The sequence below is a fragment of the Podarcis filfolensis genome (assembly GCF_964270895.1).
Source record: "Podarcis filfolensis genome assembly, chromosome: 6".
In the NCBI taxonomy this organism is placed as follows: domain Eukaryota; kingdom Metazoa; phylum Chordata; class Lepidosauria; order Squamata; family Lacertidae; genus Podarcis; species Podarcis filfolensis.
The window spans coordinates 93,053,037-93,079,254 of NC_139609.1; the positions used below are offsets into that span (position 1 = coordinate 93,053,037).

At 47.3% G+C, this 26,218-nt stretch overlaps 1 protein-coding gene across 3 annotated transcripts in view; it reads left to right on the top strand.

Moving 5' to 3' along the window:
• RGS19 (regulator of G protein signaling 19) overlaps window positions 1-26,218 on the top strand; it is a 55,686-nt gene that overhangs the window by 14,982 nt on the left and 14,486 nt on the right. The window contains exons 1-3 of one of the 3 annotated variants that reach the window (XM_083619213.1): window positions 7,104-7,473; window positions 23,911-24,057; window positions 25,603-25,742. In XM_083619213.1, the coding sequence (XP_083475339.1) occupies window positions 24,028-24,057; window positions 25,603-25,742 (170 nt within the window). In that variant the 5' untranslated portion in view covers window positions 7,104-7,473; window positions 23,911-24,027. Of the gene's footprint in view, window positions 1-7,103; window positions 7,474-12,264; window positions 12,504-23,910; window positions 24,058-25,602; window positions 25,743-26,218 lie in introns of those variants that run through there. The other 2 variants (XM_083619215.1, XM_083619214.1) reach the window with 2 other exon arrangements.

A 26,218-nucleotide genomic window follows, 5' to 3' on the forward strand; every position in this document is an offset into this window, starting at 1 on the left:
TTCAGACACGTCGTTTATATACATATGTATGTGTTTGCCTTGTACATTATGAACATTTATTAGATAGATGATAGATAGATAGATAGATAGATAGATAGATAGATAGATAGATAGATATGAATGAATGAGAGAGCTTCATGGCCAAGTTTGGATTTGACCCCCCGGGTTCCCAGAGCCTATCCCAACTTTCTAGCTACTACATCACTCTGTTACGGTGGCTTCTGTTTCTCACGTGTCTGCTGGACGGGACATTGTTGTTTGGAAGGAGATAGGAGCCATAAGTAGTCTTTAAAAAGATAAATATTTCTGCTTAAATGCAGTGCATTTTCTCTGTAAATTTTGCATGGACCACCTTGCTTGTCAATCAAAGGTTTGCCCAGGCTTGTAAACAGCTGCTGGCCCAATGGCAATGTCCTCTAAGCATTCATTGATTTTATATATATATATATATATATATATATTTACAAAAGCGTCTTTCTCTCCCTGCTGCTTTGAAAGTCACAAATGACTATTTGTGGGCAGGCAGCCAGTAGCACATTTTTTTATTTTTATTTTTTGTAGGCTCATCCATACCTTGCAGACTTATTTGCAAAGCTGAGTTTGCTAAACAGGAAGAACTACCGCTTACAAGGAAACACACAGATGGCGTCTTTGTAAATGCAAACGAATCTCACTGCTAAAAAAAAATGAGCCACTCCCATTACGATTCAGTAGAAAAATAATCAGCTTCCGTTAGTGAAAAGGTGTCATCTTGACTGGTGACAAAACCGGTGATGTCACCTAGAGCCAGTGTGGTTTAGTGGTTGGAGCAGATCCCCAACCTTCAGCCCTCCAGATGTTTGGACTACAATTCCCATCATCCCTGACCACTGGTCCTGTTAGCTAGGGATCATGGGAGTTGTAGGCCAAAACATCTGGAGGGCCGCAGGTTGGGAGTGCCTGGACTAGAGTGTCAGGCTAGGATCTGGGAGACCAGGGTACAAATCCCAACTCAGCCATGACACTCATTGGGTGACCCTAGTCCAGTCCCTGCCTCTCAGTCTAACACAGGGTTGTCGTGTGGGTTCCTTGAGGAGGAAAAGAAGAACCATGAATACCAACTTGAATGCCTTGGAGAAATGCAAGAAATGATGCAGATTTATCTCAGAATAATAATAATAATAATATATTTATATCTCGCCCTTCTTGCTGGGCTTCCCCAGCCACTCTGGGCAGCTTCCAACAAAATATTAAAATACAGTAATGCATCAAACATTAAAAGCTTCCCTAAACAGGGCTGCCTTCAGATGTCTTCTAAAAGTGTGTTAGTTCTTTTTGACATCTGGTGGGAGGGCGTTCCACAGGGCAGGTGCCACTACCGGGAAGGCCCTCTGCCTGGTTCCCTGTAACTTAGCTTCTCGGAATGAGGGAACCGCCAGAAGGCCCTCGGCGCTGGACCTCAGTTTTAGGGCAGAACGATGGGGGTGCAGACGCTCCTTCAGGTATACTGGACCGAGGCCGTTTAGGGCTTTAAAGGTCAGCACCAACACTTTGAATTGTGCTCGGAAACGTACTGGGAGCCAATGTAGGTCTTTCAAGACCAGTGTTATATGGTCTCGGCGGCCACTCCCAGTCACCAGTCTGGCTGCCGCGTTCTGGATTAGTTGTAGTTTCCGGGTCACCTTCAAAGGTAGCCCCATGCAGAGCGCATTGCAGTAGTCCAAGCAGGAGATAACCAGAGCATGCACCACTCTGGCAAGACAGTCTGCGGGCAGGGAGGGTCTCAGCCTGCGTACCTGATGGAGCTGGTAGACAGCTACCCTGGACACAGTGGGGTTTAACCTAACTAAGCCCTAATCAGAGAAGTCCCATTGAAATTATTGGAACTGTTATTTTTACTAGTTGCTTTCATTACAGAAATGATGCCAAGCGACTTGCAAGTCCTGTCCATTAATTTCAGTCGGTCTACTCTGAGTATCCCTTGAGGAATGGCCAGTGAATCACTTGCACCCCCTATATATTTTCCTGCGTTATCTCTCTTTTTCCTTCTCTTGAGGAACATTCAGGGGAGCCGGCGGGGCAGGGGGCAGAAAGGGTCAGGGTTGGGGTGAATCCCCATTTACACGCGTCCTGCAATGGAACCCTGGTCTGAGTGGCTCCCACGGGGAAGCCACAGAAAGATTGTGGTTAAGTCAAGGGTGCTGTGGACTCAAAAAGGTTGAAAACCACTGGCAAAGCCGCCGCACCCCATCCCAGATGCAGGGAATGTGGAGCTATGATCTGGCTCAGGGATGTAGGAAGGATTTTGCCTGATGCCATCTCTGTGACCCGCACCGGTTAACCTGCATTCTGCACCCACTGAACCCAGCACTCTGGAAAGGCAGCCTTGCTTTGAGCTGCATTTTTATTTCCATAATTGCGTCCTTAAAGACAGTTCCAAACTGGGGAAAGAGCGCGGCTTAAAAGGCTTGTTGAAAAAGGAATTTCCTCCTCATGCGCTAAGAAGGCAACCGAGGCGGCCCTTGTCTTAATATTCCAGGGGAGGGTAATGTCCACATTATCTGCGCAAATGTCACTGCTGCTTCCTGTAGTAAACATTCGTCGTAACAGATTTCTGCATGCATTTCTTCTTCGCTTGGCTGGCCCACCCACTGCTTCGAAAGTAAACTGGACCAGGATTCTACTGCCTTGTTTCTTTTCCTGAACCTTCCTAACCTAGAGCAGTGGTTCCCAAATCGCTTTTTGTGCCTTTGGTTTCTTAAACTCCTTCTCAGCGCCCCCTACCCTATAAATAGGTAAAGGATAAAGGGAGCCCTGACCATTAGGTCCAGTCGTGGCCGGCTCTGGGGTTGTGGCGCTCATTTGGCTTTATTGGCCGAGGGAGCCAGCGTACAGCTTCCGGGTCATGTGGCCAGCATGACTAAGCTGCTTCTGGCGAACCAGAGCAGCCCACGGAAACGCCGTTTACCTTCCCGCCGGAGCGGTACCTATTTATCTACTTGCACTTTGACATGCTTTCGAACTGCTAGGTTGGCAGGAGCGGGAACCGAGCAACGGGAGCTCACCCTGTCGCAGGGATTTGAACCGCCAACCTTCTGATTGGCAAGTTCTAGGCTCTGTGGTTTAACCCACAGCGCCACCCGCGTCCCTTACCCTATAAATAGCTTTATTCAAAATAGTGGTTTGCACTGCCCACTCAGGAAGATAATGGCACAGTGAAATTCAAAGCAGGAACAATTAATTGCACATTTATTTCAAATCCAATTAAAGCTATTTAGTTTAATGAATTTGGCAAAACGGATGCTCTTGATGCTGTGATACCAGCTTTTCGAAGGGGCGAAGTGATCTGGAGCTTCTGGGAATTTGTTCAGAAGCTGAATGCTCTTGGGCACTCTTAACAGACAACAATAAGATCCACCTTGGTGGCCACAGGGGTGCTTTCAAAGAGATCTTCAAAATTCTTTTCTCCACAATTGACCCATTTCTGACACCCGCCTTCCCCCCTGTGGGGCTGGGCTTCTCTCATGTGGCGGTGACTCTCAGATCAGGATGTGAATGAGTGAGTTCTGCTTCAAGGTCTCAACAGTGCAACGGTCAGTGAGGAACTGGGCGGTCAGTCAATTGGTCATTTGGCCACTGGCTCTTCTGCCTCTGTAGAGCTGCTTGATGCATCAATATAACTGGATTGCCTTTCTTTGAACACCTGGGAGAAGAGATGAGCTTAATACTGTCTTGTCGGAAGCACATTCCGTAGAGCAGGTGCTACCACACCAAAGGCCCAGAGCAGGCAAGGGCAAACTCCAGCCCTCCAGATGTTTGGGACTACAATTGCCATCATCCACTGGTCCTGTCAGCTAGGGATGATGGGAATTGTAGTCCCAAACATCTGGAGGGCCAGAGTTTGCCCTTGCCTGCTCCAGTGCAAACAACTCTACTAAGAGCATCTCTCCGGAGGGAATGAAGTGACCAGGCAGGGGTATACATGGTTAGGAATCCCTGGAGGTAACCTAGGACACAGGTAAAGATAAAGGACCCCTGACAATTAAGTCCAGTCACGAACAAATCTAGGGTTGCAGTGCTCATTTCGCTTTTCTGGCCGAGGGAGCCGACGTTTGTCCGCAGACAGTTTTTCCGGGTCATGTGGCCAGCATGACTAAGCCGCTTCTGGCGAAACCAGAGCAGCGCACGGAAACGCCGTTTACCTTCCCGCCGGAGCGGTACCTATTTATCTATTTGCACTTTGACATGCTTTCGAACTGCTAGATTGGCAGGAGCTGGGACCGAACAACTGGAGCTCACCCCATTGCGGGGATTCGAACCGCGACCTTCCGATCGGCAAGCCCAAGGCTCAGTGGTTTACACCACAGCACCACCCACGTCCCTAAGGACGCAGCTACACAGCTGCAAAAAAAAGGTTTAAATGTGTTGTAAAGTGCAATATACAAATGTGACACTAGATGGCAACAGCGAGCTATGCAAAATTCAATGTATTTTTCAAAACCTTTTTTTAAAAAAGGTTTTTACAGCGTTTTTAATATGTGTGTAGATTCCACCCTAGTCCCATATTGTCCAGAGTTGTCGTAGCTCCTGCCCAGAGAAATATCATGCATGGAGCTGTCTGCAGAACCCAAGTTGGGATATATACCCCTGCTGATGGCAGTATGCAGTGCATGGGAATGGTATGGATTTAAACTGGATTTCAAAGGGGCTTTGGAGACAGCAAAGAAGCCACATAGAAGTTCTGATTGGGAAAGCAGAGAGAAGCAGGTTCTGAAGCAACTTGCATTTTGAAACCCGACCAAAAAAAAGGGGGTTGTTGTTTTTTATCATGGCAGTCGTTTGACTCCATTCATTAGTCAAGAGTATATTGGAAGGACATAGCTTATTTGGCAATGAGAGCCGTAGTGGAAATGTATAATTAGTTAGCGGGTTTCACCTGATTTTCATATTTAATCACAGCCAAGACTTTTTATAAAGCAGTTCTCTCAACCTCTTTGCTCCTTCTCCAGCTCAAGGGATGTCACTCATTCATAATAGCCCAAACCTGTCAGAGCTCGAATCTTTAGCTAGTGGAAAACATATTCTTCACAGCATCGGCCCATATCTTCTGTGTTTTGTTGGAATGTTGTGGGGGCTGTGTAGCCTTGATCCTATGCAGAAGTGAGTGGGCCTGGTGGGGCTTGCTTGAAAGAACCTGGTCCCAGAATTGCCCTGCAACTGTGTGGGATTGAGGTTAAAATCAGCAACACATTTATAGAAAACTATTTGGAGTTACTTGCTTTTGTTTAAGTACCCCTGCTGTGTCATTTGGCTACGTTGAAATTATTCTTAATTTCATTTATGAATCTCTTCCTTTGAAGCATCTTAATTGATACAATCCAATCCAATCCAAACCACATACATTGCATATATAGTTTGAGAAATTAACATATATGAAAAGAGTTCATAAAGCAGTTTCAGATACATTCAGATAACAGCTGGGGCATACATAGTGCTTAGTTCATAGTGTTGGAGTTTGTCATTCCCATTCTGAAAAATGAAATCTTGTGCAAGATGGTGAGTGGTATAATGCAGGCTTGCATTTAGCTGCTAGCCTGGTATCCACTGGTAGGCATGCCATGCAGGTGAATGAAAGCCTTCTGGGGGAAAGAGAATTAGACACCTGGAAGGAGACTACTCAAACCTTCATTAGAAGAGAGTTCCAGAGTTTGGGGGCTGCCCAGGAGAAGACCCCTTTCCCCACGGAGGCTAAGCCAGACTTTGTTGAATGGAGTCTGTAGGTCAGACATGTCCAAAGTCTGTTTCGGGGGCCTAATCCGGCCTGCTGGTCGGTTTAATCTGGCCCCTGTGGCAGTTTATTTCCTGGGGTAAAAAAACAAAAACAAAAACCCTCAACAACTTCAATCCTAAAAAGAAGCTCAACAACTCCACTCTAAAAAAAGTTCAACAACTTTATTCCTAAAAAATGCTCAACAACTTCAATCCTAAGAAAAAGTCAGAGGTCAACAACTTTGGTTGACCCTTTGTTCGGCCCCCACGGCCCTTCACTTCATCAAATCTGGCCCTCTTTGAAAAAAGTTTGGACACCGCTGCTGTAGGTGAACTTCCCCAAGAAGGTTTCAAGAGCTGGAAGGGAGGGCATGTTCATAATGGGACTACAGATAATTAGGACCCAAGTTGTTTTAGGATTTAGAGATCAGACATAGCGCAGGGAGGCCCAACCTGTAGATCACGATCTACTGGTAGATCACCGGGGTGCTCCAGGTAGATCGCGGGACGATAGGAAGTGATCACTGAGAAACAGCTTTGCCCCCCCCAAAAGCTAAACAAGCTTTGGCAAATCTCTCCCCCCCCCCCCGTTTAGTTGCCACCTTTGGTAGATCACTGTCAGTTTTTTCATATTGGGAGTAGATCACAGTCTCTTGGGAGTTGGACGGGTCTGGACATAGGCAAGGGATGTTTTGCATGCAGAAGGTGTCTGGATCATTTCCAGGTAGGACTGGAAATGTCCCCTCCTTGAAAAACTGGAGAGATGCTACTAGCCTGTGTCAGCAATGCTGAGCCATCTGGGCCAGTGGTCCGACTCTATAAGCAGATCCCTGTTTTCCTGTGTTCACATCACTTAGCAAGCCGTTTGTCTCATTCTGCACCAGCTACAAGTTCCAGACATTTCGCCCCAAAGGCAGGCTCCGCATAGAATGCCTCTCAGTCGGCTGATCTGGAAGTTGCATGGTCTGAATGAGAACAGCCTGGTCTCTGTCTTCCTGTGGCACTCAAAGCAGGCATGGCAGCCAACGCTGATAAAATGCCATAAGCTGCCACCTGGGATTCCAAGAGCTCAGCCACATTGCTTAGGCCAGCAGATCCAGATCTTTTGCAACATATTTTTTTAACCAGCTTTGCTGATTAGGTTAAAGCACCTCCATAATTGCAAAAAAAAATAATGCTTATTTTTGCAATATTTTAAAACCAGTTGGCGATTAGATGAATGCACCTCCATATTAGCAAAAAAATAAAATGCTTATTTTTTGCAATATTTTTGCTGAAGAGTTTTGCGGCGTAGCAAGAGAACGTAACACGGAACACTCTCTCTTTCTCGTTCCAAACCCTGCCGTTCTGTGCCCCCTCCACACTCTTTCTCGTTTTCTCAACCGCTTCCTCTCTTCATTCTCTGCGCGGCCACCAGCTTTTCCTGTCTCTAGGAAGCCTTCACAAGAGATGGCTGGGGCTTTCCCAAAAAAGGGCTTTAGCGTTGCATTTAGATTATGCCATTTCCTTTGCCACTCCCTTTCCTGTGAAGTAAGAAGACATTCACTTCCCCTCTCCTCCTTTTTTTCCTTTTTGTTCTATCACCCCTCGAGTCTATCTATCTGGCTTTTCCCCCCCCCCCTTCCTTTTTTGCAAAATGTGTTGTGCCGTGCCCTGCAAGTAGACATCAGTCTGCTTGGAGAGACCTCAGGATGGCTAGATGGAATCCTGGCAGCCACGGAACAGGTAAGGGAACCTGTACTAACCTGGAACCTTTTCCCAGGCTCTCACGGTTGTCTTCTTCTGACTTTGGGCAAAATAGCCTTTCGCAATGGGGTGGTGTCTCTGCAACTGCCCAGCCAAGGCAGCTTTTGCAAACAGAATCCACTTGTCCAGTGTTTGGGCTTTTTTTGCTTTTAACCACCTGTCCACAACTTCATGTGTCAGTTGTCGGAGGGGGGAAAGAACCAGTCCCCCCCCCCCCCCCGTTTGCAAAAGCTTCCTTGCAGGGAGGCAGTTCTTACAAACTGTGGGCAAACAAATGTCTACCTGTCTGCCTCATTTAAGGGCCTGCCTGTCAAAGCCATATTCTAAAAACTTCAGTGCTATGCTGTAGTTCAATCCAGAATAATTTCCCTTAATACACATTTGTATTGTCTTCATAACTAGGGGAATTTCTGCTTACTCAGAAGCTTGGCGTTTCGGGAATATTTGTGCTCAGAACTGGAAAAAATATTTCATATCCTATTTTACGCTGGTGTGACCCGTCCTTGTCTCAGTGCTTTCTGCTTGTTCTCTTCCATTTTCCTCTTCATATCCTCCCCACCTCTTTTTCCTTCCCTGCCTGTGTTCTGCTCACTTTACCAGACTTCTTTTTAGCTGCTTCTGCCACCTCCGTTTCTCTTCTCCCTGCCGGCTGCCAACCTCCTCTTTGGGGGATCATAAATGCATAGATGTTTAAGTGGATTATCATATTGATGCTTCGGTTCAAGCTTATGCGCCGCATCTCGGTCGGCGCATAGAAATAAGCCCTCTTTGAAGCGCCGCGCCGTCGCTCCTCGGAAGACAAAATCGTGTGGGTGCCTCTTTTGCGTGGGAAGCTGTTTGCAGGAAGCGGTTCCTGTGCGTGGTGTTACTGCAAACCTTGCTCTTTTTGCAGGGGGGCTGTGGCCAAAGATGGTGCTCGAGGCATTTGGGTGTCATTTCACCACAATGCGTTCCTTGGGTGCAATGGCAACCACCCAGTTTGCCATCTCCTTCCTCTATGTTGGCACTGAGGTCACCCTCAGCCGTCTCCCAGCAGCCGTTGTGGGTGAACTGGGAGACACCCAGTTATGGCACGTTCTCCCCAGGAGCTACCATATTTTTGCTCTGTAAGACTCACTTTTTCCCTCCTAAAAAGTAAGGGGAAATGTGTGTGCGTCTTATGGAGCGAATGCAGGCTGCGCAGCTATCCCAGAAGTCAGAACAGCAAGAGGGATTGCTGCTTTCGCTGCGCAGTGATCCCTCTTGCTGTTCTGGCTTCTGAGATTCAGAATATTTTTTTTCTTGTTTTCCTCCTCCAAAAACTAGGTGCGTCTTGTGGTCTGGTGCGTCTTATAGAGCGAGTGCGTCTTATAGAGCGAGTATTTTCTGAACCCCCCACATTGCCCTCTTTCCAGTAACTGGCAACTCTCCCCCCTGCCCATTTCTGTTTTCTAAGCCCATAAACTTCTCCCAGAACATATTAATCCGCTGCTGATTTTATTCGTTTTATTTAAATATTCATACGACATTTCGCGTTTTAGGATTTCTGCTCCAGATTTCTCTGTTCACGTTAACTCTCTTTCAAGATGGGGTAGTGGCAGAACACATCATACTGTCAGGTTACAATTGTATTTTATTTTATTTTCTGACCAGGATTCGGCTACATAACTTCAGCGTCCAAGTAGTCTGTTTGTTTTATTATTATTACTCTGTATTTTGTGTTTCTGTATTGTGATTTTATGTTGTAACTGCCCTGAGACTCGCAGGTATAGGGCGGTATACAAATTAAAAAATAATAATAGTTCGTGAGTTTCCTGAAGCTATTTTATTCTAATTGTCCCTCTAGCCTAATAGTATATTAAAGGCAGTAAGCAAATTTCCTTTCCACTTGGATTAGTCATCGTTTTGTGTTGTGATGTAGGGGCTTTTCGTTGCCTGCTTTTATTTTATTTTTATTTTAAGAAGACCTGAGGTGGTTACAGGATCTGACAGGAGTCGCCTAGCAGAATGATTCCTCCTCACATATCAAAATTTTCCCTAAAATCCCACCATGTGCCGCCGCCCCCCCGCTCCCAAATCTACTCCCAAGTGGGAAGTTTTAAATGGTTGATGTTTTATTGTGTGTTTTAATATTTTTTTGGGAGCCACCCAGAGCGGCTGGGGCAACCCAGTCAGATGGGGGTGGCATATTAAATAATAAAATTAATATTGCTCCCCAAAAAATTGTTTGGGGGGGATCCCCACAGCAGATGGGTGTGTGAGGAGAGCGAGGGGTATTTCCACAGCACGGCCAGAAGTCATTCGCAACTTTGTGCCATATACTATAAGCCAGTGACGGCCAAACTTGGCCCTCCAGCTGTTTTGGGACTACAACTCCCATCATTCCTAGCTAGCAGGACCAGTGGTCAGGGATAATGGGAGTTGTAGTCCCATAACAGCTGGAGGGCCAAGTTTGGGGATCACTGCTATAAACACCCCCCCAAATCCTAAGAAGTATAGTTTGTTCAAGGAAACCCCCTATTCCCCTTCGCAGGACTACAGTTCCCAGAGTCGTTTTATAGTTGACTCCTCTTCAGAAGGGAGTGCAAAAAATGGCGGCCTTCCTGGCCACTCTCAGCACCCTGAACAGACGACATTTCCCAGGATTCTCTGGGGGAAGCCATGACGGTTTAATGTGGCATCATCGTGCTTTGAATATATGGTGTGAATGTGGCCTTTGGGCTGGATTCAAACCCCGTGGTTTTCTGTGTGAGAATTAAGCCTCTGGTTTCCAGGCGGTGAAAATATCCCAAGTACATGCTGGGCAAAGATGCCCAGGAAATTAGATGAGAACTAGGCCTGGTCCTAACGTTAGGCCGGAAGAGGCAGCCTACCTCAGCTGGCAGTTTCTTGTGGGGCCAGGAAAGAATGGCAAAAATTGACAATTAGTTAACCAACATGTATTTTTGCCACAGGTTTGTGGTAGGAGAGGTGAATGCCGTTTGGATATGTCGTCGCCAAATTCCTTGGGTCGTCTCTGGATGTGAGGCAACTTTCCTGGGAATCTTTTTGCCCATCGTGGGGCTCAAACCCACGACCCTGTGATTAAGAATCTCATGCTCTACTGACTGAGCAATGTGGGCGTTTTTGTATATATATTTTTTCTTTGCAAATTCATATACTGCTTAATAGTAAAATGCCGAAGCAGCGAACAATGTCAAATTCTCTTTTTAAAAATAATAATAATTAAAAGACACAATAACCTATCACTAGGTCACACTCCAGGGAAAGCTTGTGGAAATAAATTGTAAACTTTTTTTTGCATCGCTTTTGGCCGTTCCAGTGGAATGTACTATAGTCTCTGTTCCCATTGGAATTCCAGTTTTTTAAACTTAATTTGTGTGGCGTAGGGCTGGCTCCTGGTGACTCCTTTGAACGTCACACTGCCGAATCACCAAGCCACAATTTGGAAACCGGGCGGCAATGACTCTTGAACTGCGCTGTTAAATCTGTTGCGTAGGAGTCCAGGTTCCCCAGAACAAAAAGGGGGAGCCGCCCCCTTTTCAAAGCAAAGAGACGGGTCCTTATTTTGTTGTCTTGGGAAATTTCCGCATTTTCAGATTGTTCCTCTTCGCAATTAACACACTCTCTCTCCTTCCTCTTTTTAAAGGGCGTTTTGAGATAAACTGCCCCGGTATTTTAGCTACCCAAAATGAACTTCCTCCTTTGCTCTGCTGCTGGGCAGATCCTCTGCAGATTTTCGTGTGCCCTGGCTAGGCCAGGTCTGCAGAGCTTGCAATCTGCAAAGCCACATTCAGCCCACTGAAAGTGGATGGTGGCCTTCAGAAGCCTCGTAGGGAACAGAATTCGGGACCGACCATTTTTTTTAATCGTAATTGTAGAATTGGAAGGGACCTTGAAGGTCACTTTGTCCAAACCCCTGCAATGCAGGAATCTCAGCAAGGGCCCTTCTCCTCCCAACTATTGCTGTCTCACACTTTCTCCACTCTAAAATCTGGACATTCTCTGTGCTCCGAAAACCCAAAAAGAATAGCCAAGGCATGTGACCTTTTTAAGAATGCGGCCAATGGGTTTGAACTAAAGGGACCTGTCTGATAACGGAAATAACTTGCTAGCTGGGTATTTCCCCCCCCCCATTTGTTTGCTTAAGTTGATCCCGAAGAGACAAGCCCTTACTGCTGAGCTTCAAAAGCAGCTTGTCTTTTCTGCATTAGAAGTTGCTTAAAACCACAGTGCCTTGAATTGCAGCCCCAAATACTGGTTGAGCAATGCTGTAAGTTTCAGAGATGGTGTGATTAATCACATCGAAGGGTCTCTCTCATACTTTTGTTTGTTTGTGGCCACTGATAAATCACTTCTGGGATTACCACTTGGTCAGCAGGACTGGGCAAAACCTTCCCCCGAGATATTCGTAGGCTGCTGCCAATCAGAATAAACCATCCTTCCTCAACCTCTGGTGTTTTGCACTACAGATCCAAACTAACCAGGTGTTTTAGACTACAAGCACCAGATGTGCTGGCTGGGAGCTGTAATCCAAAATATCTGGAGGGAGCCGGGTTTGGAAAGGCTGGAGTAAACCGTATTGGGGGGCAAGATGGGCTAATTGACCTGGGATAAAGCACCAGCTTCGTCTATTTCCATGTTCATGCGGAGCCTCCTTCCTTTGGGATTTCCACTGAAAGCATCTGTCAGTGCATGTTTATTAGGCGTAAGATATCCCAGCAGCTGGGAAGGAAGATTAGCCACCAAAAGAGATCAGCGGGGAGCAGCCCTCGCCAACAGACAGCTCCCTCCTCCAGCAAAGAGCTGCTGTGCTTGCTGAGTACAAGTTCAGCGCAGCTTCCTCCTCCTGTGAGCACTGGGGAAGTCAAGGGGCAAGGCAGCCCTGAAGCCTTTCCAGCCTTCCTTCTATGCTGGTAGGGGCAGCATGTGGCCAGGAGTCCTCTGTGTTCAACACAAGCGGATCCAAATTCCTTGCACGCTCAAGCACTGTGTCTTGCAGCCTTGCAGCCTGGCTCTCGGAGTTTAGCGTGAGTTACGATATTCTTGGTGTATGTGTATGAATGTAGATATTGGGGTTGTATCGAACGAAGCCTTCCCCTTTGCTCCAGGACTTAACATTTGTGCAAGGCAACGTCCCCTCTCCTTCCCCTGTTGCCCCCGGATCCTGGGGGTGGGGGCAGAGCAGGAGGGGAAGTTCTGCTGCACAAGCAGTAGTCCTTTTTGCAAACAGGATGACTTTGTTCAATCCATTATTTGTTTCTTATTTGTACAGTGGTACCTCGCAGTGGTACCTCGGGTTAAGAACTTAATTCATTCGGGATGTCCGTTCTTAACCTGAAACTGTTCTTAACCTGAGGTACCACTTCAGCTAATGGGGCCACCACCACCGCGCAATTTCTGTTCTCATCCTGAAGCAAAGTTCTTAACCTGAGATACTATTTCTGGGTTAGCAGAGTCTGTAACCTGAAGCGTCTGTAACCTGAAGCATCTGTAACCCGAGGTACCACTGTATTGAATATTTAGAGTTGAGATTAAATAAATTCCTATGTGTATTTTTTTTAAAAAAAAAAAAACCCAATTGAAAGCATTGCAGTGAACCTGGCTAGCTTCTTTCACCTCTGTTTGCATTCTGGGAAAGGTGATTGTGCAAATGCCCGTGCGAGCCTCATCTCTGACCAACGAAGCCCAGAGTTGCATAGAGAGGCTGCTGAATGACAGGAAGGAGTTGCCCAAATGGTGAAACCAGATGCTCATCAACAAATGTAGAGTTCCCAATCCTGCGTTTGCCTCTAAAGGTGAAGGAAGTGGAATCGTTTTGTGTTGTGTGTGCTTAACCCTTCCCCAGCAGCAACTTTCCCCATTTCCCTGGGAAACATGGTCTTGGAGCTCAGCTAGAGTGAGGACCAGTTTCAGAAGACCAGTAATGACCGAGGAAATAGTTACCGTAATTCCCTGGCCTTCCTGCACACACATATTGATTCTTCCCTGCAAATGACCCTTTTTCCCTCTCTTCAAAGGCAAACACAGGATTAGTAACCCTGCTCCCATGTTTTATGATAAATCACTAGTTCTGGCCTCAAGTTAGGGATGGGTGTTTTTTATGCACACTTTATGCATTTTTTTGTACACATTGCTTGTGTGGAGAACTGCATTGCCATATTCAGAAAAGTGCACATTTCAAAGGGATGCCTGTGTTTTGGTTCACACATTGGACAGTGCAGAATAGGTAGATTCGCCTTTCAGTGCAAACTGAATCAGATTCCACCCCCATCTCTACTTCAAATGCACTTTAGAAATTTTGGTTGGAGGAGGCAGGGCCAGTCTTGTTTTGCAGCAGGACACATGCTGCTTTTCCAACCAAAGCAGCAGCAGCAGCATGCATCACTTCTCCAACCGAGGCAAGAACGATGGAGGCTCCCTCCTTCCTAGTTTCTACCTTTCCACAGCGCTCTGTACACTCCATCTTCCCCAATGCCTTCTGCTTCCAGAATGGGTTGGGTAAAGACTTGTGGGGAAGATGGGTGGATGAAGGCTCATGATGGATAGCTCACTCAGTAGAGCATGAGACTCTTAATCTCAGGGCCGTGGGTTCAAGCCCCACGTTGGGCAAAAGATTCCTGCATTGCAGAGAGGTGGACTATAGATGACCCTCGTGGTCCCTTCCAACTCTACAATTCTATGAATTACGGAAGGTTGCATATGTCTGCACTCCTTAATTCTGTAAAGCTTTCTAGGGCCTCCTAGAAAGACGTCCGTCTTTCCAGACATTTATTTTGGGGAAGAGGCTGTCACTCAAGCCACAGTGCGCATGCTCTGCATCCAGAAGGTCCTCTGTTCCATTTCCCCCCTCCCCACCCTGCAATCTTCACTGAACAGAGTCAGGAGTGGCAGATCAGAGAGGAGCCCTGAGTGAGCCCCTAGAACACTTGCGGAGGAGGAGATCAGAAAGCACATTTTATTTCTGCCTTGACTGCTGGCCCAGGCAGCAAGGCAGTGATGGAGAGGCAGGCAGGCAGGCAGTATTAGGTCTCCCTCCCTGTCATGGTCCCAGGACGTCCATCTCCTCTCCAAGCCTGCAATAAATTCTCCCCGCCTGTGCCACTGGCTGCCCATCGATTGGAAAAAGCCAGGACTAGAGAATGAATGACTCTTAAGGGCCATTCTTGCATTTTACGCTTTAGTTCAGGGGTCAGCAAACTTTTTCAGCAGGGAGGCGGTCCACTGTCCCTCAGACTTTGTGGAGGGCCAGACTATATATTTTTTTGGGGGGGTGAACGAATTCCTATGCCCCCACAAATAACCCAGAGATGCATTTTAAATAAAAGGACACATTCTACTCATGTAAAAACATGCTGATTCCTGGACCATCCACAGGCCGCATGCTTGGCAGAAGTTGGAACATAAATCCCTGCTGGAGGGGCACACTTTGCAATCACATAGAGACTCTTGAGTTTTAGGACAGTGGTGTTCAAACTTTTTTCAATGAGGGCCAGATTTGATGAAGTGAAGGGCCGTGTCGGCTGACCAAAGTTGTTGAGCTTTTTTCAGGATTTTTACCCCAGGAAATAGACTGCCACAGGGGCCAGATTAGGCCCCCGAAACAGATTTTGGACATGCCTGGTTTAGGAGAATGAGAAAGCCATGTTTATTACAGGAAATGCATTTTGGTTGGGAAAGTTCCCTATGGTGGAGTCGCCTTGAGCTATCCATCTCTTCAGGAGAGACACACAAAGATGTCTCCTCTCCCAAGGTGAGGACGAAAAAGGGGGAGGTAGGAAATGAGGTTAGCAACCCAGGAGTATATCGGTCAGTCTTTCACCTGCGGGAAGGTCAACACAGGTTAGGCGAGGAAGGACAAGGAGGTTCCTCTCTCGCATGCAGACAAATCAGCCTCCAATGCAGTTTCAGCACTTCCTCCATGCAGCAGGTTTCTGTGATGCCATTGCGTAATCCACCCCATCTCCCCCTTTTTTTCTCCCTCCAGCCTCCTCTCCCTGTCGTTCTCTCTCAACTCCATTTCCTCCCCCTTGTGTCTTATCCTTGCCTCTTCCTGCCTCGGACAGCCAAAGGCACAAAGGGCTTTCACTCCCTCATCAAACTCTCACACAGGAGAGAATCTCAGGTGGCCTCTTGCCGGTTGCAACAGGCTGGGAAAGCTGTTGGCAAGTCGGAAGGTGCAGAGACATTGTTCAGGGCTTTCTCTTCCCCTCTTTGCTTTCTCGCAGGGCAACACAAGCGCAGGAAATAAGGTTTCACGTAGAAGCCGCAAGCTGCATCGGCAGAGCCCGTACGCAGCATGACACTAGCTACAAGCTAGGAATGGCTGTTCCAGAGCGTTGTTCCATTTTCCAGGGCGGGAAAAATCCCAGAAAACCCTGTTGCGTCCTGGCAAGGGTTTCCTTGCAGTTGTAACTGGAACGGGCATCGTCGGAATAGAAATGGCAAGATATTCTCCGTAAAGGCTCCTATCGCTGTCTTGGGTGCATTGAGGTTCTTTATTCCACAGCTGTTCCAGGGAGATGATCCCAGACTTTTACAGCTCTGCTAGTTTCTATTTTATTTTTTTTCAAATCCCAATCCGATTTCTAATTGCCATCATCTGTTTCTTCGGGTGTGGTCTGGCTAATCTCTCTCCCCCCCCCCCCCCATTTTCTCCCAGCTCACATCCTTGTGCTTGCTGGATTGGCCTGGTTTCCGGCTTCTCGCTGTGTGGTGTTAATACATTCTGTGAGGCAAACACCTGGGATTCATGGGAGCATGTGTCTGGTTTTGATATTAACGTAGCCGCAGAGGGAATCCACAGTGTTTGTCGTCAGCTTGGCAGATGTTAACAGAATTGCATAACAGGATTCCAAGCTAAGCCTTTTTATCCTAACATTTGGTGGCACGGGTCTTTCTTTCTTTTTTCATTTATTCTGCGCATTGAAGTTTTCTCATCCAGCTGAGTCTCGTCCCCTGAAACAGCCCTGTTCTCAGAAGCCGATGCCATGAATAGATAAGGTTTACCATAAGGTGCTTGAGTTAGGTGATCTTGACATCCTGTTTGTTTGGGGTCCAAGCGGAAGCGTGGCTTGTCTTTGCCAACAGCCGTTTTGCATTCGTCATTTTATCAAGTACCTTTCAGTGCTTTGGCAATGTTATTATCTCATGCGACAGCCCTGCAAGGCGGGGCCAGTATCGTTGACCCATAGTGCAAGTTTGGTGAAAGAGACATTTGTCTGATGCCCTGAGCTGCAGGGCCAGGGTGCCTAGAGGAGATGTTTTGGTGAGGATACAACCATTTTTTGATGGGGTGGTGGTGGAATTCACAGGTATAAACTGAACACCTTAGCCACCAAGTATCACCAAGCCACGGTATCAAGTTCTTGATACCACTTTGGTAACAGTTTATGGAATAAGGAGGGCATTAACACAAAAGCATGTGCTGTCTTTTTAAAAAAAAAACTTCAGTCATTTATATCACTTTATATACAATGGAAAAAGACATGTATATTCCAAATACAGTGGTGCCTCGCAAGACGAAATTAATCCGTTCCGGAAGTCTCTTCGTCTTGCGGTCTTTTCGTCTTGCGAAGCACGGCTATTAGCGGCTTAGTGGCTATTAGCGGCTTAGTGGCTATTAACGGCTTAGCGGCTTTAAGAAAAAGGAAACAAACTTGCAAGAACTCGCAAGACGCGAAGCAAGCCCATAGGGAAATTCGTCTTGCGGAACGACTTAAAAAACGGAAAACTCTTTTGTCTTGTGCGTTTTTCGTCTTGCGAGGCATTCATCTTGCGAGGTACCACTGTACAATGTTGAAAACAGCATTTTTCATAACAAACAATCCAAACACTAAGTTAATACCATGTACATGAATTCAAGAAGGACCACCCTTTTGTCTGTTGCAGTTTATTTATCAATATGCTATAGAAATAAGAAATGAGTTTTGTCCCCCCCCCCATTCTATACAGTGATGGAATCTTCTTGCATTTTTCATATTTATAGTAATTCTAGAACTTGCATGATTTACGCTATAGTTGCTTTTCCTCATTTCAAGCTTCACATCGATGAATTAAAGAAAAGAATATACTTCTTCTGTATTAAAATTAGCATGGCCTAAGAAGTGATCATCCCTATTTTATTTATTTCTTTGTAAATCTAAAACCAGCTTTATCAGCATGTGCTGTCTTTGATGCAGTTTCAGCCCTTGATGCCGCCCTGGACAGGAAGTTATAACTTTAATAAATCGATAACTTTCAAAAGACAAGGGGAACATCCTGCAGGTGGTGCAAAATGACAAGAGTGGCTCGATTTTAATAAATGTCAGCAGGGGGATTTGGAATTTCTTGGCAAAGGTTTGGTGGGGAGGGAGATGGAATCATAGAATTGTAGAGTTGGAAGGGACCCCGGGGGTGACCCAATCCAACCCTCTGCAGTGCAGGAACTGCAGCTCAGGAACCCCTGGCAGATGGCCACCAAACCTATGCTTGAAAACCTCCAAGGAAGGAGAGTCCACCACCTTCCGAGGTTCTGGCAAAGCCTGGACAGAACCTTCAAATACGGAGGTGGCGATTGACTTCTGTGCTCTCCCCTCCATGCTGAGGTTGCTGGCAGGATGTTGAGGAAGGAGCAGAACACCAGGCAGGTCCCGTGTTTGACGCCACCAGCCTATGCTGCATTGTGTAAGTAAGAGAGAGTCTAGACTCAGCTTTGGAGTTTCTGTTTCGCGGTGGCTCTGGCTGCTTTACAGATGGTTTGCATGAAAGGGAGAGGCAGTGGCAAGAAGGCTAGCATTGAAACTGGAGGAAAGCGGTTCATTTCTCTCTCCCGGTCCCATGTGCAAATGCAGTAGAGCTGGGAAATGCTCCACAGCCAGCTGTTCATACCAGGGCCATGGCTCAGTGGCAGGACATGTCCTGTCTCTTAAAATCTCAAATAGAGTGCCTAGTCACATACCTCCACATGTGGTGGGAGTGTCCCAAAATCCAACTATTCTGGACAACAGTCATATGAGAAATATTTAAAATAGCCAAGCAAGTATTAGAAATCACCCCAGAAATTGCCCTGCTAAACATCTTCCAAGACAACAATGCCCACTTACACCACAAAGAACTCATAACCCACCTACTTTCAGCAGCCAGAAACATCATAACCAGACACTGGAGAGACCTGTCAACAGTAAGCATGGACCAATGGTACCAAACAGTATGGGAAACAGCCTTACTAGAAAAATTAACCAATAAATTGAAACTGACATGGGGACAAATAGAAGAAGACGCCTTCACCCCGGTATGGCTCCCCTTTATCACATGCACAGCCCAACAAGACAATGACAAAAATCCACCAACAGCATACAAATCAATATGGCTAACCTGATCCAAAACACCCACCCACCCCACTCACACACGAAAACAAAGATCACCACAGCCAACCACAAATGAACAGCCACACCCTAGGCCAACCCCAACCTCTCTCACCACCAAAGGAACACAAGTGAACAGCAGAGAACTCGCATAAGCAACGCTGACACAAAACCCCACATATATTAAGTAAAATAGAAACATCACCCCCCAACCACACTCATCTTTCCCCCGATTCTTCCTAATGTCTCAACAAATGAAATCAATTTGTAGAAAGAAAGAAAAAAGGTGTTACGTGGGGGGGGGAATACGAGAGAGACATTGCACATACCTTTGTAAATCAAGAAAATCTTTAATAAAAATACATTGGGGGGGGGGAATAGAGTGCCTAGTGTATCCAGCTCGTAAGGTATTGGCTAGCAGGTGCCCCAAGTGAAATGTGGGGGAGATTTTGGTCAGGGTATCAAGGAATCATAGAGTTGGAAGGGAACCCGAGGGTCATCTAGTCCAACCTCCTGCAGTGCAGGAACCGCAGCTGAGGAATCCCTGGCAGATGGCCATCCCATCTCTGCTTAAAAACTTCTGGTGAAGGCGAGTCCACCGCCTTCAGAGGTAGGTAGGACTGAGCTAGAGGGACCAAGACAATGAAAGGTCTAGAAACCAAGCCTTATGAGGAACAGTTGAGGGAGCTGAGAGGAGATAGGATTGCCACCTTCAGATATCTCAAGGCCTATCCCACGGAGGATGATGGAGCAAGCTGGTTTTCTCCTGCTCCAGAGGCTAGGACTCAAACCAATGGCTTCAAGTTACAAGAAAGGAGATTCCAATTATACGACAGGAAGAGCTTTCTGACAGTGGAACAATCTCCCTCGAGATGTGGTGGACCTTGGAGGTTTTTTAAACAGAGGTTGGTGGCCATGTGCCATGGATGCTTTAGCTGAGATTCATGTATTGCAGGGGGTTGGACTAGATGACCCCCGGGGTCCCTTCCAACTCTTCAATTCTATGATTTTATGACCATTTAGGGCTAGGGCGAGGAATCTGTGACCTTCCAGAGGTTGCTGGATTCCATCTCCTGTCATCCCTACCCATAATGGCCATTCTGGCTGCATCTGATTAGAGATGGAGTCCAGCCACGTCTGGAGTGCTGCACGGTCCCCATTCCCAGCGCTACATCCATCCAGGTTGGAGAACCTCTGGCCCTCCAGGTTCTGCTGGACTCTAGCTCCCACCATCCCCAGCCAGCATGGCCAATAGTCAGAGTTTATGGGAGTTGTAGCCCAGGTACATCTGGAGGACCACAGATCCCCACCCCCGATTCAGGGCTTTTCTGTACGTAGCTTGACTTGCCAGGGCGTACACACTTCATAGGAAGCTTCATTGCAGGGGTTGGACTAGATGATCTTTGGAGGTCCTTTCCAACTCCACAATTACAGTGGTACCTCAGGTTAAGTACTTAATTCGTTTCGGAGGTCCGTTCTTAACCTGAAACTGTTCTTAACCTGAAGCACCACTTTAGCTAATGGGGCCTCCTGCTGCCGCCGCACCGCCGGAGCACGATTTCTGTTTTCATCCTGAAGCAAAGTTCTTAACCTGAAGCACTATTTCTGGGTTAGCGGAGTCTTTAACCTGAAGCGTATGTAACCTGAAGTGTATGTAACCCAAGGTACCATTGTATATGATTCTGCTAAATCGGACAAGTGGTTCACAAACCCATGTTTCCAGACAAACCTGTTTCTTTCCCACATTGCATTTTTGGACCCGTGTTCAAAAACGTTAGGCATATTTATAAAATATATCATGCTTGAAATGCTCAGCAACCGTGGAGCCTCCGTCTGTCAGTATCGCAAGAGACAGGGAGGGAGCTAAAGGGACCACCATTGACCCCAGCCTCTTTGGTGGCCAACTGATTCGTCTTGTCTTGTGTGGTGTGCAGCTGCAGCAAGCCACTTGGAATTTTTCGTTCTTTGTCTTTTTTTTAATTGGCCGTCGCAGGGGCTGGCTTGCCCTGCTGCTGACACGGTTCCTAGTCCCACGCAGATTCTGCTCCGGCCTGCACAATCCAGCGATTGCGCCACTCTCTGTGGCGCAAGGTCATGCGGCGAAGTTGCAGCAGAGGGCGTCGGATGTGCAAACGGCCCATGGAGCTGCTCGGGTTGCGCGATCGGTGCTTAGGCCCACAGATTTGTGCTCCTGGGAAGGAGGCAGCTGAAATGGCTAGCGAAACATCCTGCCCCAAGTAGTTTTCTGCAGTGAAAAGTGAGAGCTAAATACCCTCTCTCTCTCTCTCTCTCTCTCTCTCTCTCTCTCTCTCTCTCTCTCTCTCTTCCCTTACCCTTTAATGAGAGGATCTGTATGGAAGACCATCATTGCAACTGCCCCATTTATGTGTGCATTGCTCCATTAAGACAGGAGTGGGAAACTCCCAGGTTTCCAGATGCCTAAATTTGTAGGAACCTGATTCTGTTAGGTAGGCTTTGTCACTTCTCCAAATATCTTCTTGATTATTATTCCAGTTCTATGTTGGTCTGAATCAGCAAACAACGTGACAGCACTGCTACTCTTGTTGGGTGCTTTACACCTCTGGAACTTCATACACCCATTTCTTCATTTTTTAGCAAACATATTTACACCACCCTAACCTACCTTCCATTGTTGGTGTGGTATACCGTAAACTCTATTGGAGTGGCTTCTGTTAAAATGCTTCATATCTGAGGCTTTAAGAAACATCTTTCTGTGATGACTTCCACACCTGTAGGTCATTGATGATGAAGAATGTTTGCAGGGGAAAGAGTCCCCTTCTATTGCTGTAAGGCTGTCACACTTTTCAGGTTGTACCAGTGTTGCGCATGAAGGGCCTGTGAGCATTTACCTATCTCTATTAGTGTATGGAAGTGAGAGCTGGACCATAAAGAAGGCTGATCACCGAAGAATTGATGCTTTTGAATTATGGTGTTGGAGGAGACTCTTGAGAGTCCCATGGCCTGCAAGAAGATCAAACGTATCCATTCTTAAGGAAATCAGCCCTGAGTGCTCACTGGAAGGACAGATCCTGAAGCTGAGGCTCCAATACTTTGGCCACCTCATGAGAAGAGAAGACTCCCTGGAAAAGACCCTGATGTTGGGAAAGATGGAGGGCACAAGGAGAAGGGGACGACAGAGGATGAGATGGTTGGACAGTGTTCTCGAAGCTACCAGCATAAGTTTGACCAAATTGCAGGAGGCAGTGGAAGACAGAAGTGCCTGGCGTGCTCTGGTCCATGGGGTCACGAAGTGTTGGACACGACTAAACGACTAAACAACAACATTAGTGCAATGTGCTTTATCATGGGTCTGCCATCAGGTTTTGAGCTTCCCCACTTATGGAGCAGAGGACTGGGATGTGGCTTTATTTCTTTTTGCGCATAGGCAGGCGTGGGAAACTTTTGTACTGAGTTGGCCAACAGCCTTGGCCAACCGCAGTTGCCTTGCCGGGTTCCTGCCTCCTCCTTTCCGCTGCCACTTGGCCAAGGCTGGGCAGAGGCAAGTCGCAGGTTCGATCTCTCCAGGCAAAGCTAGCAAGGACCCTTGTCTGATACCCTGGAGAGCCTCTGCCACTTGGTTTACATCATGCAGAGCTAGGTGGGCCAATGGTCTGTCTCCGTGTAAGGTAACTTGCTACATTCCTAAGTTCCTCTGCAGAGAATCAGCCACTGAAATGTCCCGCCTCCCTTTCTTCCAGGAAAGACATGGAGTGTGCCAAGCCAGTCATGGCGCCCTCCTTCCAACCTAAAATGTGGGGTGGGGCACCACCACACTCACATGTCCACACTTCTGTAGGACTAAGACTTGGAGGCAAGCTCATCAAGTTCGCCAGAGGATAGAAGAACACTGTCCATGGTGAATATGGTCAGCCAGGGATCATGGAGGCACCTGTGGCCTTCTAGGTGTGGTTAGATTAGAACTCCTGTCCGCCGCAACCAGCTTGGCCAAAAGTCAGTTTGGTGTTGGAGTCCAACAACATCTGGAGGTGCCACAGGTTCCATGCCTCTGTGACGAAATACAGGTGCCTTCTCTGGTAACAAGGTAAAGGGACCCCTGACCATTAGGTCCAGTCGTGACCGACTCTGGGGTTGCGGCGCTCATCTTGCTTTATTGGCCGAGGGAGCCGGCGTACAGCTTCCGGGTCATGTGGCCAGCATGACTAAGCCGCTTCTGGCAAACCAGAGCAGCGCACGGAAATGCTGTTTACCTTCCCGCCAGAGCGGTGCCTATTTATCTACTTGCACTTTTGTGCTTTCAAACTGCTAGGTTGGCAGGAGCAGGGACCGAGCAACGGGTGCTCACCCCGTCGCGGGGATTTGAACCGCCGACCTTCTGATTGGCAAGTCCTAGGCTCTGTGGTTTAACCCACAGCGCCACCCACATCCCTATGCCTTCTTTGGTACATCGTACCAATCGTAGGTTTAAATTTAAAAGAGAGCTTCTGTGGACAAGTCTGTAGACACCTGAAAGATTAAGCCATGTGTTCCCAGGAACAGAGGCTGTTTGTTGGGGTGGGGTGTTGAGTGTGGATATAGTCCAACTGATGGACCTTTAGGGAACCAATATTTGTGATACGACACATAAGCAGAATGTAATAATAATACTGTGTTGTGTACATTCTTTCCCACCAGTTCAGCTAAGGAGACCTATATTCATGAGCAGATATAGTAGGCGTGTGTCATTTACGGATTAGGAAGTAGATTGGGAATTGGAAGCATATACAAGTGAGGATGTAGTTTAGCAGTGTGACTTTGAATAGCATGTTCATTCCAGTGAGCATCCGAATCCATGTTATTGCACACTAGACAACATGTTAGCACCTTTTCTTTTTCTCTCTTCTCTTCTCTTCTTTACATGTGATGAGCAGGATCATCAGTCTCTTTGCTTCAGAGGTTCAATGTGTGTGTGTGTGTTGTGGTTTTAAAATTAAAAAACCCCAGGCATTAGAGATAAGTTGAGATACTAAAAAACGATAATATGCTACTTCCTTTTCTGATATGCAAGGTTCAACTCAACAAAGAAACTGCATTGTGATGACACTGATGGGGTGTTGCCTTTCTCTTCCGACAGGTGCCATCCCATAAACCGCAGGGGCCCTAGGAAGGGCAAGTGTCAGCGGGACGTGTGGCCAGCCCTTGGCCAGAAAAAACAGCCACGGTGGGCCAGAACGGCAGAGCAGAACTGCCCATGCCGGCGGTTTATGAAGTGGGGAAGCAGGTGAGCTGCTGGTTTTGTCTTACAGGAAGGTCAGGCTTGGGGTTAATCCGACAACCTTGGGAAGGGCTGCCCTTCTAGAGGTTTCTTTCACCCCATCGAAAGGGGGTGAAAACTAGTCAAGAGTGAGACATCGCTTCCTGAATTGGCCACACGGTCTCGGGTGACATCAGAACACAGGCAAATCTGATTGGCTACGTAGCACCTTGACGTCATAACTTTATTTGAGTGGGAGCATTCATGCCACTGACTCGGTTTTGGGGGAAATGTTTAGCATGTTGCCACGTGACGTCATTATTCAGCTAGTACTCCAGAATAGTATAACCAGGGGGAGCTTTTTCTTCTGCCATTAAAAAAAATCTGACTTTTGTGAAAGAACAGGAATGGATGCTCAGTATTTTTTATGGCATATGTACAAGTATTGTCCCACTTCCTGTGTAGAGTGGGGGTTGGGGTTGGTGGATGTGGTTTGGAAGGCATGTGTTTCCTACCACTTTCCCTCTGAGCTGTGAGTTTGTGGCTCAATTCAGAGGAGAGATGCTGTAGATCAAGCTTCGGGTCCTGAGTCAGAGTGCTGCCCGTGACAGCAAACATTAGCAGCAGACAACATTTCATCACAATAGCCAGGTTCGTCGTAGCTCAGGCAAACACATAGTTCCTCTTCTAATCTCCTGTGCTCCCACAAGATTAGAATTCCAGAATACTCGGCACTGAATAAAATTTTGAAAAGCCGCAGAAGGGCTCTCTCCATGTGCATGTTAAAAACTCTTGGCTTCTGCTGACTGAAGGAACACAAAGGTACCTAAGGGATGTGATGTGACTACAGCCACAGATTTATTTATTTTCTCCAATTTGGGCACAACCCGTCATTACCGTAGAAAGGAAAACCCTTTGCCCTCTAATAGCAGTAACATGTGCTCAAATGTGCAGGCAGTCAGCTACAAATTCACACTCAAAAACATTGGATCAAACAGCGGTTGTGCCACTATGAATGGTAAGTTTAGAAAGCCCCAGAGGTGGAATATAAGTGCTATCATACATACCAATCTATTCAGCTCTGGTGAAGTTTTGGCAGGAATTTGTTACCACCTAGATTTACAGGAGTCAGACCAGTGATTCATCTAGGCTCATACCGTCTATGACAATCAGGCCCTAAGAATACATTTAAAGCAGTATTTAAACTTCAAGCCGCTTTAAACAGTTGTGGCTTCCTGCAAAGCGCTTTAAACATACGGTGTGAATATGACCTGTGGGAGCGGGAGAATTTCTTCTTGCGCAGTGGCACTTCCCCTCCTTATCCTATCCCCATGTTTACCCCACAAATCCCCCCCTCCCCAAATCAGCTCTGGGGGCTCCCGCAACCCTTCCCAGTAGATTAGAGAGTCCGTTCCACCTTTGAATGGCTCTTACTGCCAGAAGGTTCTTTTCGATGTGGAGTCGGAATCTTGTAACTTGAATCTGCTGGTTCAAACCCTACCCTCAGGAGCAGGAGAAAACAGGCTTGTTCCATGTGACGTCTCACGCTCCTCCTTCTGCTTCCTTCTCTAGTACCCAGAGCCAGAGTACGCGGGGAGACCCCTTCCAATGTCCCAGCATGAGACCTCTCCGACAGTACTGCGACGCGCCAGCAACCACCGACGCAACAACCCCTGCTGCTTCTGCTGGTGCTGCTGCTGCAGCTGCTCATGGTACGTGGAACGAGCTGGGGCGGGTTGGGGGTTGGACGCTGCCTACCTGTACCTGTGTCATAGGGCCTGGGCCGGTGGAGGCTGGTGCCCACTGCGGTTAAAGGTAAAGGGACCCCTGACCATTAGGTCCAGACGTGGGCGACTCCGGGGTTGCGGCACTCATCTCGCTTTATTGGCCAAGGGAGCCATGTGGCCAGCATGACTAAGCCGCTTCTGGCGAACCAGAGCAGCGCACGGAAACACCGTTTACCTTCCCGCCGGAGAGGTACCTATTTATCTACTTGCACTTTGACGTGCTTTCGAACTGCTAGGTTGGCAGGAGCAGGGACCGAGCAACGGGAGTTCACCCCGTCGCGGGGATTCGAACCACCGACCTGATCGGCAAGTCCTAGGCTCTGCGGTTTAACCCACAGTGCCACCCGCCTCCCACTGTGGTTAGCAGGAGTCTAATCATAGGTGGTGACCAAACCAACAAT